The following is a 13,191-nucleotide window of genomic DNA, read 5'->3' as shown; positions in this document are numbered from 1 at the left end:
CTGAGATTGTCATCTGAAACAAACACACATTCAAGTTCTTTAACTCATGGAAGTGGTGCACACCTTCATTCCTGTATTAAATGCACTGACTGACTTACAGAATGTTAAAGCTGCACCAGCCAATATTTTTCTGTTAATGGAAAAATAGCTACATGTGATCAGAATGGTGTTGCTCGTAGTAACAAATAAACAAATTTACCACCTGACTCAGCTCAACTGAGCATTTTTCAGCTCGTTGTCATTTTGCAGCCTGCAGCTTAACTGCTTTGGTTCAGTGTCACCGTGCTCTCAACCTTGTGGCCTGCTGCAGCAGACAGCAGGTTTTGGTGAAAAAGCTGAGATAAACCCACGGTGCACACCACCGTGCCAGCACCAAACACCAGACATTTCCGGCTAGCATCTTGCTAAACAGCCAGAGCTGAATATTGACAGTAAACTGGGCATCCATTCTTTGCATGGCCAGGAACACACTTCCAAAGGAATGCTACTGATGCTTGGAGTCTGCTGTGGACCGTGTCAGTCAGGAGGGGAGAAAACAGCATTGTTTACAGCTTTGTTGTTTGTTAAGCAGTGATGCAGCTTTAATGGTCAACCTTAGCTTTGTATGTTAGTACGTTAAATAAAATGAAATACCAAATAGTACATCACCACACGCCCCAGTGTGGGTACAGATTTACTCAAACGGACTAAAACTGAAATTCTTTTCCAGTATCAGAAAATACTAAGATTTTTGACCTGGGTTCCATTTCACTGTGTGTGTGTGTGTGTGTGTGTGTGAGAGAGAGAGGTGCATACATGCCCACATGCACTCCCCCCCCCTCTTTCTTTCTCTCTCCTCTCTCCCCCCTCTCTTCTCTCTCTCTTCCCTCGCTCTCTCTCTCTCCCTCTCTCTCTCTCTCTCCCCCCCTCTCTCTCTCTCTCTCTCTCTCTCTCTCTCACAGCAGACGGACGCATCCATGGAGGGCTCGTGCAGTAGTCCTCTGCCTTACTACTTCCAAAACCACATTTCAACATGACATAAGAAGCAAAATCCGGCTCTTCCAGCCAGAAGCTCCCCGTTTTTGCCAAACAGCCCTCGCAGCATCCCAGCGGTACTAATTTCCAACTTTTTTTTTTTTTTCTTTTTTTCAACATTCTCCCCTGAAACCTTGAAACCCCTCCCCTGTACTTTTCATCCATTCCCGGGAGATAAGTCAATTTCCTGGGAATTAAAGGAGGTTGCTCGTTATTTTCTCTTTTCTTTTTTTACTTCGGGGATCCGCATGGATGTGGCAGCGGTAGAGGGGATGTCTCTGCCGGGTATCCGACTCCGGAATCGGCCGGCGCAAGTGATGCCCAACCAGAAGAAGGTCAAAGCGAGGCGGAAAAGACGAAAGGAGTTGGTTTTGATCCAGATATGCTTGTTCGGCGGCTTGCTTGTGGTCGTGAAGGGGTTTTCCTTCTTAGCGGAAAATTCAGGTGAGGATTCAGCCGTTTGTTCAGCTCCTGTTCGGTACCGCTGACCCCCCAGCAGTTAGCTGGTTGTTTCTTCCGGCTACTGTACATGTTTGCCTGTCACATTTCTCCACTTCGCCGTCCTCGTTTTGGCTCACACAGCTGCACCTTTCCCGTAAACACACGTACAACAGTGTCGGCAGCTGCGTGGTACTTAAACGCATCTTCCTGTTATCACTTGTTCTGCTAAGTGTTGGTCTTCATTTGCCTACAGGGACTTGTAGTGCGGCTCAATTAGTCAGTGTCCAAATGAACCCTGTGGTTCAGGCTTCATTGTACAGTCTGCCATGTCGTCTTTTTTCCTAACAGCCCATTCCTGACTGAAAGTTTTGCTCTGTCACATTCTTCCTAAAATCCTTCTGTCGTGATGTGTTTGGGGACATTAGCATAGCTCGTCAAAGCGCGTGTTCCGGGTCACTTTATCGAAACCACAGCACTCGAACATCTCAACCAAAGAGTGACATCCTGTGACGTTAGCCCAGTTTGAAAAATCCTCACACAGTGTCATACATCTGCCGTGGCAGGTACACAATAGGCTATATTAGGAATTCATATGAGCTTTAACTATGGGGAAGTATTGAGGGCTGAGGGATGCTGAGGCTCCTCTGTGTCCAGGTGATTCCGCTGCAGAGCAGTGAAATCAGGGCAACGAGCTCCAGGGTACAGACCTCCACCTCTCCAGGTTACTGCAAATGGTTACACAGTGTCTCCGTCCCTCTCTCTGACCGTGTTTCAGTGCTCTGCTGGCATGTTTGCTCAATGATTAGCGCTGCCAAAGCGTCCAAAAGCATGTCAGATGAAACCCTGATAATAAATAAGTGCATTGCTTCCTAACAGCAAACATCTGTAGCACTCGACTCGCTGCCTGCATGTTCCTCTCTGTCTCTATCTTTGACTGTGCCCCCAACACTCCACTTAATTACTGAGTCAGCGTCAGCTAAAGTGCGATGCATTTATCACTTTTCATGGACAGAAGGCCTGCATGAATATTCATACACTCATGATTTGTGCATCATCAGTGGGCCTAATTTTTTTTTTTCTCTTCTTTCCTCCCCACTGCGTATCCTGGTTACATGGAAATGCAACAGTGCTGCTCTCTGCATGTGCTCAGAATGAGAGGTGAACAAGTGACAACAGCGGGCCGTTTAATGCATTTCCCATGTCCCCATTGTGTTCTTGTTAACTCTTAATCAGCTTGCCGGAATATCAATTAAAGTTGATTATTTATGTTGTGCTTAATGAAGTTCTGCTAAATTGAGCTTGATGTTTGTGGAGCTGGAAGCAGTGCACTCAACGCCTCCTCACAGTGGCACATTAATCATTCCCACGCTCCTTCTCTCCCTGTGCAAGATAGCGAAAGATAGAAGGAAGGAGCACAGCGCTGGCACGCAAGCCTCTCTGCTGCTGCTGCTGCTGCTGCTGCTGCGGCGGCGGCGGCTGTGGCTGCTGTGTGTGGTGTAGGGAAGGTGAGGCCAGGTGAGAAGTTCAGCCATGCCCTGAGGACTATTGAATAACTGGGCTTTTTAATTCTATCTGAATCCCTCTCTTAGGCCAGACTTGTGGTTGGCAGGGTGGAAAGGGCAGAGTGCTCCTGCTGAGCTCTCTGAAGTATGAAATAAATTCATTGGTGTTGCTGCTTTCTTGAAGAATGTGCAGATGTAGCCACAGTAGGAGCCCCACATTGTGCGCTGCGCTGTTGCTCCACCCCCACAAGGGGATTTTGTTTTGGAAAATCATGAAATTCCCCTTCAATGTATGAATCAGGGGGGAGGGGGGAGGAGGCAAGGGGGGAGATACCAAACTGACACATCTGTGGTGCACTCCTCCAGCTGTTCACTACCCTGCTTTTATATAAAGAACCAAACTTTCACGTGATGGAGAAGACGCCCCTGATCAGTAGAAATACAAGTAACTAAAAGTATCTCTGGTGGGTCATATAGTGAGTGTGTTGGAATATACTCGAGCTGAATCCATTAGTCGATTGACAGAAACAATTTTGTTAATTGATTAATTGTTTCTGTCATTTTTCAAGCGAAAACAGCAAACATCCTCTGCTGTTGTTCTCGCCAGTGAGAGGATCTGCTGCTTTTCTCCGTTTTATGTCATTGTGAAATGAATCTCTTTGTCTTGGACTGTTGGTCAGACAAAATAGGACATTTGAGGATGTCACCTCAGGGTTTTAGGAATTGTATTGATGATTTTTTCACAATTTTTGACACTTCTTAAAGTAAAGAATCGCTCTAGTAATCAAGGAAATAGTAAGCGTGTGAATCAATAGTGAAATAATCATTAGTTACAGCCGGAAAATGTACTGTATAATCTTTGTCTTTTCTTGAGAAGTTTGTCCAAAGCGATTTGATTGATAGGCGTAAATAGTTGCCACTGCTGCTGTACTTCAGAAGTCGCTTTGCATCAGGACTGGCTGTCAAACCTCTTTGCTCAGTACGTTTTGACGCTCACCATGTGTGCTTGTGGTGAAAGCTGTTGATTTCTAAAAGGTCCCACTGACTTACTGCTTCTTTAAGGAAATGTGCAACATTTGTAAAGCTGCCATGTTTCGCTGATTGATCAGTCAGTCAGTTGACAAAATAAATCTGCTGTTTGGCCAAACAGTTAATCATTTAGGTCATTTTTTAACAGTTTCAGCTTTTCAAATGTGAACATTTGCTTGCTTTTGTCAGTCTTCTGTGAACACGTGACATTTGAAGACGTCACCTTGAAAAGCAGAGATGGAGATTTTAAAAAAAAACTGCTGCCATGATCCTGGTTTACAAACCAAACAATCAGAACACGTCATGAAATGATGCAGAAGTGATGAACCAGCTTAATGCTCCTGCTAAAAACTCAAATCCAGTCACTGTTTACCTCAAACTCCATCTGCAGAATCAGCATTTCATGTTGTCCTCTTTTCGCTGGCTGGGGCCGGCTTCACACTCTCCTCCTCCTTGTGTGGATGCAAACCCGGCTTACTGTTTTGCATTTTTCAAAACATCAGGATGTGCGTGACTTGATGGCATATCCCTATTTACACTGTAGATCTATGATTCACTGAGCGTTCATCTCAAAATTGACATCACACAATTCTGACACTAACTGGGACCAAGACCTTTTTTTAGAGCCACTGTGCAGTGTCTTTCTATGAGCTTGTAAGATTTGTTGTGATTGCACCTTTGCATATCTTTCATTCTTTCATTCTTTGCATATCTTTCATTCATGCATGCTCACGTTCCTTAAAGTAAACTCAGGGATCACAGTTTTAGACTCAGCTTTTTGAGTGTGAAAGTGCCCCATCTAGATGTTGTAGCTGCACTGAAACGTCCTTGAATCTGTTTTGAAAGTAGACTTTTCACTGTGACAACCGTCTTCCAGGTTTCGATGTCTCCAGCCACAGCAGAGAGGACCAGGGGAGATGGGGAGGGAGGAGGCTACTGCAGGAAATGGACAACGGTAGCCTGGAGGAAGTGGAGAGCGAAGGATCTAAGAACTGCACCACTCCAGGTAAGGCGGAGACAGACTGAAAGAAAGAGGACACCCAAGCATTGTCACCCTCCACCCTCCAGAGCAGAGGGAGGGATATGGGAAAAAGGGACGTGGGAAACAAATGATCACCCCACATCCTTTGTCTTTCCACCCTCTCTGGTCCCCTTGTTTTCACTTCCTGATGTGGGGTAACCCAGATTGTGAGGTCAGATGATTTCCCATGAGCACAGGCTACAGCAGGCGGTGACATTCTGGCTGCCTCAGCGGTTTTCACTCTCGTCCTCCGTCACATGTTTTTAGGATCCTGCAGGTTTCATTCCCTCTGCCTCCACCTCGCCGTCCCTCTCCGTCTCGTCTTTTCATCCCTCCCGTTCCCTTCCTCTCGTGTTTCCCTCGTGTTTTTCCCCATGGTGGCCACATCTCAGGAAAAAAAAAATCCCTGTTTCCATGGCGACCTTTTATCTTATCATCAACCAACGACTTCTGTTTGAGGCGCTCAAGGATAGCGTGTGAGGATGCTGAAGGCATTTTGTCAGGCGTCCTGTTTGTAAAGTTTAAAATCACTCCGTCCGCATAAAACGGTTGAAATGAACCGCATGGAGGTGACCTTAAAAGTCAAAAATGCTTTCACGTTGTATAAAATCATATCTTGTGGTGTAATCCAGCCTGTTTCTCATTGGACGAATCCTTGTGCGTGCATGGACTCTCACCATCACCCATATCTGCTGCTATTTTTAGACGTAGATGGAAGGAAATTCGCTCCTGTTATAATTGATGTGTACAAGGTAGGATGGAGAGAGGTGACTTCGCCGCAAATCACACTGACATCTTTTTTTACCTTGAGCGGGAGACGACTGGCCTCCTCCAGAGGGAGGAGTGGTTCTCTCGTGAGCTCATTAAGCAAAATGGCCATCATCAATCTCCTTTCTCACCCTCCCAAGGTCGCAGCTGTCATCTATAAAGGGAGCCGAGGTCAAAGTTCAACTTCTTCTCTTATCCTGCTTATTATACAGTAGCTGCTCTTTCCTCCGCTCATGCTAAATTTAAAGCACGTACCCCGGTGGCTTCAGCCCCTGCCACCCTCTCGAGGACTGCGTGGTTTTTGCGACAAAAACCTTTATTTTCCGAAACTCTTGGCCCGCTCTGCTGATTTCTGCTGCTGTCCCTGGCATGAGACACATAAAACGTACCCTTGTGGGGAGTTACTGAGTAATTCGTCATCTGAGCTGTTGTGTGTTGTGAAAAGGTGGTGGATGTGTGAAAGGAAGGATGTCACAACGGTATGCATGGGCTGTTGGGTGAGGTGAGCATGCACGTTTTGTTGTTTCTGTTTAGAGCTTCAAGTCACAAAGCAAATAAGCAAACTACGTTTTTTTCATTATCAAAAAATTGTTTAGTCTTTAAAATGTGAGAAAATAGTAAATAAATTCGTCACAACTTACTGGAGAGTAATACTGCACGAGTGGAAAAAGTTGCATGAAGCCTTTTGTGGCTTGTGTCAGATGGGTCTGAGCTCCCCAGACCCCTGTCACCCACTCCTCATCTCTGCTACGAGCACAACACATCCAAACCTCTGACTAAACTGTCGGTGATTGAGTTGCATTGTGGGAAATGTAGGCACCAGGTTTTAACAAGGACAAGAATACTGTGAACAGTATCTCTGGTTCTTGGACACTGAGCCTTCTTGAGTGTTGTGGTGCAGTTCTAAATGAGCACTAGAGTACTCTGTTAACTGTCCTGTAGATGCCAAGCTTAGGTAAGACAATTTCTAAATACTGGCACTGAAGGTTAGAAAGGTCATTGAACACTGGATTTTGCAAAACCATTCAGCTTCAAAGTTCATGGTGATACCATTGAATTAAAATGAAACGAAACAAGGAGAAGTGGCAAAGTAGGAAGATAGAAGCATTACTGATGGGAATAATGGAAAGATGGTGATACAACATCCTACAGCCATGTTCGCATCTGTGCGAGAGTCAGAAAGTACAGCTGAGGATGATGGGAATGTGGTTATTTTGGCACATATTTGGTCATAAGAAACGTATTGGACAACTGATATTTTGGTGATGGGAAGAAACGGCTCATGCTGCTGATGCCCAGCTGCTGTGAGTGAATGTGGATGTGAAAAATAATTTGGGAGCACCATTGCTAGTGACCTCTGACACCATGTTTGGCAAAATACACTGACTCACTAAGCTCCAATGACGAGTTGCTTCCCATTTTTAGCCCGCACTGACCATCGCTTTCACTGGTCAAAATGACATCATCAGACTTGACTGTTGTCAGATTAAAGAGCTCTCTGCACGCTGGTGTCTGCGCTCAGCCAAAGATCATTTGTGATCTCTGTCACACCACCATGTGATTGCGAGTGTTTTTCCCAGCATCCACAGAGTGACACCTTGTAAAGCGATCAGCTGATCACATCATGTCGATTCTCCTGCTAAGCCCTCGTATCATGGATGAAGCTAATGAAAGACAAGGTGAGCCAAATTCAGCAGGATACAGCTCTTATTTCAGTGTGCCAGATAGCCTGCATATTTAATCAACATTCAGATAAATATGAGTATCGGATCGGACTCGGAGTTGGCAAAATATTTCGGAGAGTGATCCGAGCCAAAAAACACACAAACTGAAAACCAGAAATGCCACCCTCACGATGGCACTGGAGCAACTGTCAACTCTGGGATTTGAAAATAAGGGAACTTTTCCAGCACTCCACCACCCTCACCACTGTCCACACCCCCCTTACATTTAGACAAGGAGACACACGGTGAATCCTAAAATCACCACTAGACAACCACTTGCATTAAAATATCAGAGCAACAAGGATTGAGTGAACCAGTTCCTACATGAAGTGACTACAGTCATGTGGTCAGAATCGGACACCTGGTTGAAAGTGAAATGTTGTGAACATGTCTACTTTTTTGAAATGAAAACATAAAAGGACATATAAATTCAGCACTTAGTTTGTTGATCTATTACTTGTAGGTTATGCTTCAGCTGTGATTTTGGCAGTTGGTAGCAGAGGGTGATGATGAAATGAAGGCAGAGACAGTATAAATACAGTCATAGGTGGAGCGTGTTTCTGTGCCTCTGGGGCCTTTATACTTGCCAGATAGTTGCACAAACATTTAGCCTTTTTGGCAGCTACTCCATCACTCACCTTCATCTTCTTCTTCTTCTTGTTTTGTTGGTGGGTGCTGTTTGAGTGAATGGCCTCTCGCAACTAGATGTAACACCTAATCAGCTCATGTTCTACACGCTGCCACCTGTTACTGGAGGACTCAGCAGTTATGCCTCCTGTCAACATTACAGCACTAAGGGTGACATACGAGAGAATCCCGGGAAAAAGGGCAAAGTTGAGGAAAAGTCAGGAGATCCCCAAAGTCTATAGGACTCATCCCCTTGGCATCACAAATATATACAAAGTCCCATGCATCCGATTTTTTAATTTATTTTTTAAGTATTTCAGTCCAGCTGACAGTGTCACTAGCTGCAATTAAGCTTTGATATCCACATTGTTATCTATTACAATTCTGTCAACCAGGAAATCAACTCACTGACTAGTTATGTGCGTGATCATGTAGTAGCTTGCACCAGAATTTGTATGTGTGTGTGTGTGTGTGTGTGTGTGTGTGTGTGTGTGTGTGTGTGTGTGTGTACTGTGTGTGTGTATTTCCATAGCTTGCCAGCCTCAGACTAGAACATAAGCCTGACTGATGAGGAAGTATCCCAACATGAGCTCTGTGTTCTGAGAGGATGCAGCACAATGGAGGCCCTCGCTGATTGTTGCCTGAAATTAGAGGCCTGCTGATCAAGTGCCTGACAGACGAGGGAGAGACAGCCAGACAGACAGCGAGGGAGAGAGATTTGCTTATTTTCCCCTCCCAGCCTCACATGAAGCAAGACATCATACCCGTCATTACGTCTCCCTCCCTGATTTTAATTGTGAGGACCCCGCCGCTTCTATTGATTTCAGACACTTGTTCAGTCCCCCCCCCACCCCCTCTCCATCACGCTGCAATTTTTCATTTAAGGGGAAAAGAGGGGAGACACAAGCCGTAGCTGCTAGTAATGGTTACATCTGAGTAACTTCGCTCCTTTTGCTCAGCCTCCGCCGCCCTTGAGCTTTACAAATTGCTGAAAATGTCAAAGAGAGTTTCCTGGCTAGAAAAGAGGTGTTGAGTTCACACTCTGTATATGTGGCTGTGGGTGTTGATTTGTGCGTGTGTGTGTGTGGCCCTGTTAGTGTGTGTGTCTGCATTCGGGGAGGTGAATATAAGCAATCTTATACAAAAAAAATAAGCCTCTCTGTCCTGCTCTTCACCTTCCTTTTCTCTTGGAAAACAGGAGTTGTTCATTTTGATGGTTCTTCCAGAATCCAGTGTGTAAGGCCACATCGTAGGTTTCTGGTGGAAAAAAAAAAATGCATTAGTTCAGAGGATGTCAGAGAAATGGGGGGTTAGTCATACTGTATCTGCAGTAAAGCTGATGACATGTACCTTTAAACACACAGCCATGCACAGACACGCACACCCACACACAACTTTCTTCCTCCTCCATCCGTTCCATACAAACACACACACACACACACACTCCACCACAGATGCATCTTTTCTTCCCGTCCTTCTCTCAAACACATTTGCAAACACAGGTGGTTAATGTAACCCCCCGAGGAGCTCTGTGTACAGTAGCGTTTGCTGTGTGATTAGACAGATAGTGGTTTGGGTACCCCGTACATGTGACTGCTCTCTCCAGGGGTCTTTCCCCGGGGGCTCTCCTCCTCCGTTATTAAAGATCCTCTCCTCTCAGCTCAGCTAAGCTCAGCTCAGCTCCGACGCAACACTCCATTTTAGGAAAGGAGGCTGCTATGACTTAATCAGGGCTTCCCTGTGAGAAATGTGGTGTGTGTGCGCGCATGCGTGTGGCTGCACGTTGAACCTTTAAGAGTTGAGCCTTGTTAAGAATAGTATTGATTAATGTGAGGGTGCTGGCCCTGATTTCTGCAGCGAGTAGATGTGTGTGTGTGTGTGTGTGTGTGTGTGTGTGTGTGCGTGCATGTGCGTGTGCTCATGCTAGCCTCACTTCATGTGGGTAGCCTCCTTGAGTGCTAGAGGCAAGTAAAGTAAGCATCGCCATAGTACAGCTGATGAATTAATCAAATCAGAAATAACGATCACTCCCTAATACCTCAACAATAGACTGCCACTAATCAAATGCAAAATTGACCCGGGGAGCTCCCGGAATGATTTCCTCTGAGAAATCAATTCTGCCATATTACAATATTAGCTCTGAGTGGGCTGCTGCTGCCTTCCCAACACGACAACAGCTGTATTAACAGTTGCAGATGGTGGCAAAGTTCTTTCATAACTGCCTGACGTGCAGATTGGCAAAGTCATCTTGTTGTGTTATTGCAGGAGCAGGCGCTCCGTGCTCAGGGGAATAAGACCAATCCATCACAGCAATTAGCTCAGCGAGTCTGAGAGTCCTTCTACACCAGCTCCTGCTGATTGTCTGCCTCTTTCTCCCTCACTCCGTCTAACTCTCGTGTAGACAGGACATTTAGCATACATTACTTTTTGGTTGTCTCTCATTGCAGTTTTCCGTTATTTCCTGCATCATTGATTGTCGTGTTTCTTCTCTGCCTCTCGTCTGTCCCTCCCCACACGCGGAGGAAATGCTTCCCAGCACCCCTGCTGAATTATAGAGTTCAGGTTGTTTGCCAGCAGCAAAAGTGGCTTGACACACCTTTAAAGATTCATCCTGCTGCTGTGACTGTGAGCAATGTTGAGGCTGTTTCCTGAGAGCCACGAACATCCTCGTTTGCTGCTGCATTCCAGAGACTTTGAGAGGACATAAAGGCTCCCACACAGAGTATTTTTCTGAACAGTATGTTGAGCATACAGTTAAATTGCTTAGTGGGTTTCAGACTGCTCGGCATGTCTAAGCGGATACCATTTGACCATTTTGCCATTTTATACCTTTATGAGACCAACAGAGCGCTGGCAGTATATGAGGGGGAGTGAAATGCAACTAGGGTTCTTGGCCAGCCTAAAACAGAGGATGCTGTGATGATACGCTCATGGTCTTTTTCCTTGTTTTTGAGCTTCCTCTCCATCATTCTATGCACTTCCTGTTCATTTTGAACTCCATAAATCTTTTGCTTTGTTTCACTGCAACTTTACACACTCAGAAATATCCATGTTGAGATGAAGGAGCTACTGTAATGAGAACATTTGCCTCTACATGTAAAATGGGTGTATTAGGTTAAATGGATGAGGGAAAAATTGATCACAAACACTTACTCATGATCAAGCCTGTTGAGTTAAGAGATGAACAGCACCTCTGCTTTAAACTTTCATGCCAAACTTTATTTGAAACCATCAGTGAGGTGGCTGTCACGTTTCTTGACCACAGCTCTGGGTTCTTTCCCCCCGTGTTGAATGTAATGATAGGGCTGAAATAGCCGAGACCTGCTTCTTCTTCTTCTAGCTGCCGTGTGTTCAGCTGGATGAACTATGTGATGGCACTGTATATAAATTACTCCAAACATCCTTCTACTGCGTTGTGGACTCTATAAAACAGTTTGCATATTGGATAATATACAGTATATGCCGTTATCGATATCTCTGTGATAGGTCTATATTGGTCAGTAAATCTCTTCAATAGCACTGATTCTTCTTGTTTCTTTAATTAGTAGTAGGGCATTGTCTTCACATCTGCCATGATTGCTCATCTAAAAGAGAAAGGCAGGTGCTCTGAGCTTGAAAGTGTGAGGAAGGAGTGACAGAAAAACCATGTATGATCTAGTCTGTGAATGCAATTACTCCCTCTGCCTGTGCATGACTAACCCAGTCAACACATATGTGTTACACAGTAGCACATGAAAGGTTAAAGAGCAGGGAGTCGTGATAAGGTGTTTGATGTGCTTTATGGATACGAATATTTCAGTCTGTCAGATTGCCTTATCCGAGGATAAGCTCTTAGCACGAAGAAATCGAGCAGCTGGGAGGCTTTGATGATGACTGACAGATGCACAGCTCCCAAATAGAGGAGGCTGTTTAAGATCTAGCGGGGGATAGGCATGCAAACAGCCAAACAGAATTATTGTCCTAATCACAGTGAGCGAAGTAGTTGCATCATTTTATTACATGTAAACATAACTGATGGATGTTCAGCTGATTACCAAAATCTGTCCATGAATGCTACCACAGGCTGGAATTCACTTTTTGCCATGGAAACGACAGCTAATGAAAAACATTTCTTCTTTGGCTAACAAGTAGGGATGTTCCAGTCAAGTTTTTTTGGCTCCAATCGTTGTCAGAATCCCATACCGAGCCCAGTCTGATACATAGATTGGCCTAAATGTTCATTAGGTATGTGTCTGACATGCTGAAATCACAGCTGTAGACTACTAAATATGACACACCCTATGTTTCACCAGCTGCTTCATCCAAATACTGAGGGTGCTGGTTCAAAACTATAGAGTTTAGAAATGTAAATTATTGCTATGATATGAAAAAAGAAAAAGGTTTATAGCTGAGAAAGTGAAACTGACATGAGGCGACGCATCACCCCGTTGGAACTGGAAAAACTGTCTGTCGTGTGGTGACAGAGTGGAGCATCTTCCCTCACAAACAGTCTTTGGCTGAGTACAGACACTGGCATGCAGGGAGCACTTTAAACAGACAGAGACATTTTGGAAATTTCTCCCATATTGTTTTGCTCACAGTGTTTAAGATGTTTGGCGGGTTTGTGGTGGTTTTTAATCTGGGATGTTACTAAGCCACTGAAGGCAGACTTTTCTCCTCCTCACTTTTTCCTCTTCCAGCTTTTTTTTTTGGGTCATCGTGCTGTGAGACAATACATCTTCACACAAAGCTGGTGACGCAGGTTCACCTCTAGAATTGGTGTGGTTGCATGATTTGTTTTCTGTACCCAAAGGAATGGTGTCGAGTGGTGCCCTCTGCACATGGTGAGTCACATCACAGCTCGAGAAGTCAGTGGAGTCTTGTCTTTGCTGCAAGATCTCCAAGATACTAGACATTGTGTCAGAGTTGTCCTTGGGTCTTGGTTCTGTCCTTGAGCAGTGCTCTTCTTGCTTGATTGCTCAGTTTGGTCAGACATCGAGGAGCAGTCGAGGAATAGGTTGACCGATTCCTAAAGCATGAGTCTACAGTTCTCATGTTAACTCCACACCCTTCAGAAATCATTCCA

General features: G+C 45.0%; 1 protein-coding gene across 1 annotated transcript in view; it reads left to right on the top strand.

The window, feature by feature from the left end:
* The first annotated feature begins 920 nt into the window (after positions 1–920).
* Positions 921–13,191, top strand: part of LOC143319598 (sodium/potassium/calcium exchanger 3-like) — a 46,499-nt gene continuing 34,228 nt past the window's right edge. Inside the window, exons 1-2 of the mRNA XM_076728695.1 lie at positions 921–1,458; positions 4,864–4,992. Of these exons, the coding sequence (XP_076584810.1) occupies positions 1,263–1,458; positions 4,864–4,992 (325 nt within the window). The 5' untranslated portion in view covers positions 921–1,262. The remainder of the gene's footprint in view (positions 1,459–4,863; positions 4,993–13,191) is intronic.

This window comes from Chaetodon auriga, chromosome 4, assembly GCF_051107435.1.
Source record: "Chaetodon auriga isolate fChaAug3 chromosome 4, fChaAug3.hap1, whole genome shotgun sequence".
Taxonomy (NCBI): domain Eukaryota; kingdom Metazoa; phylum Chordata; class Actinopteri; order Chaetodontiformes; family Chaetodontidae; genus Chaetodon; species Chaetodon auriga.
Note: the sequence above shows the minus strand (reverse complement) of the source record. Positions and strands in the feature narration are given on the sequence as shown.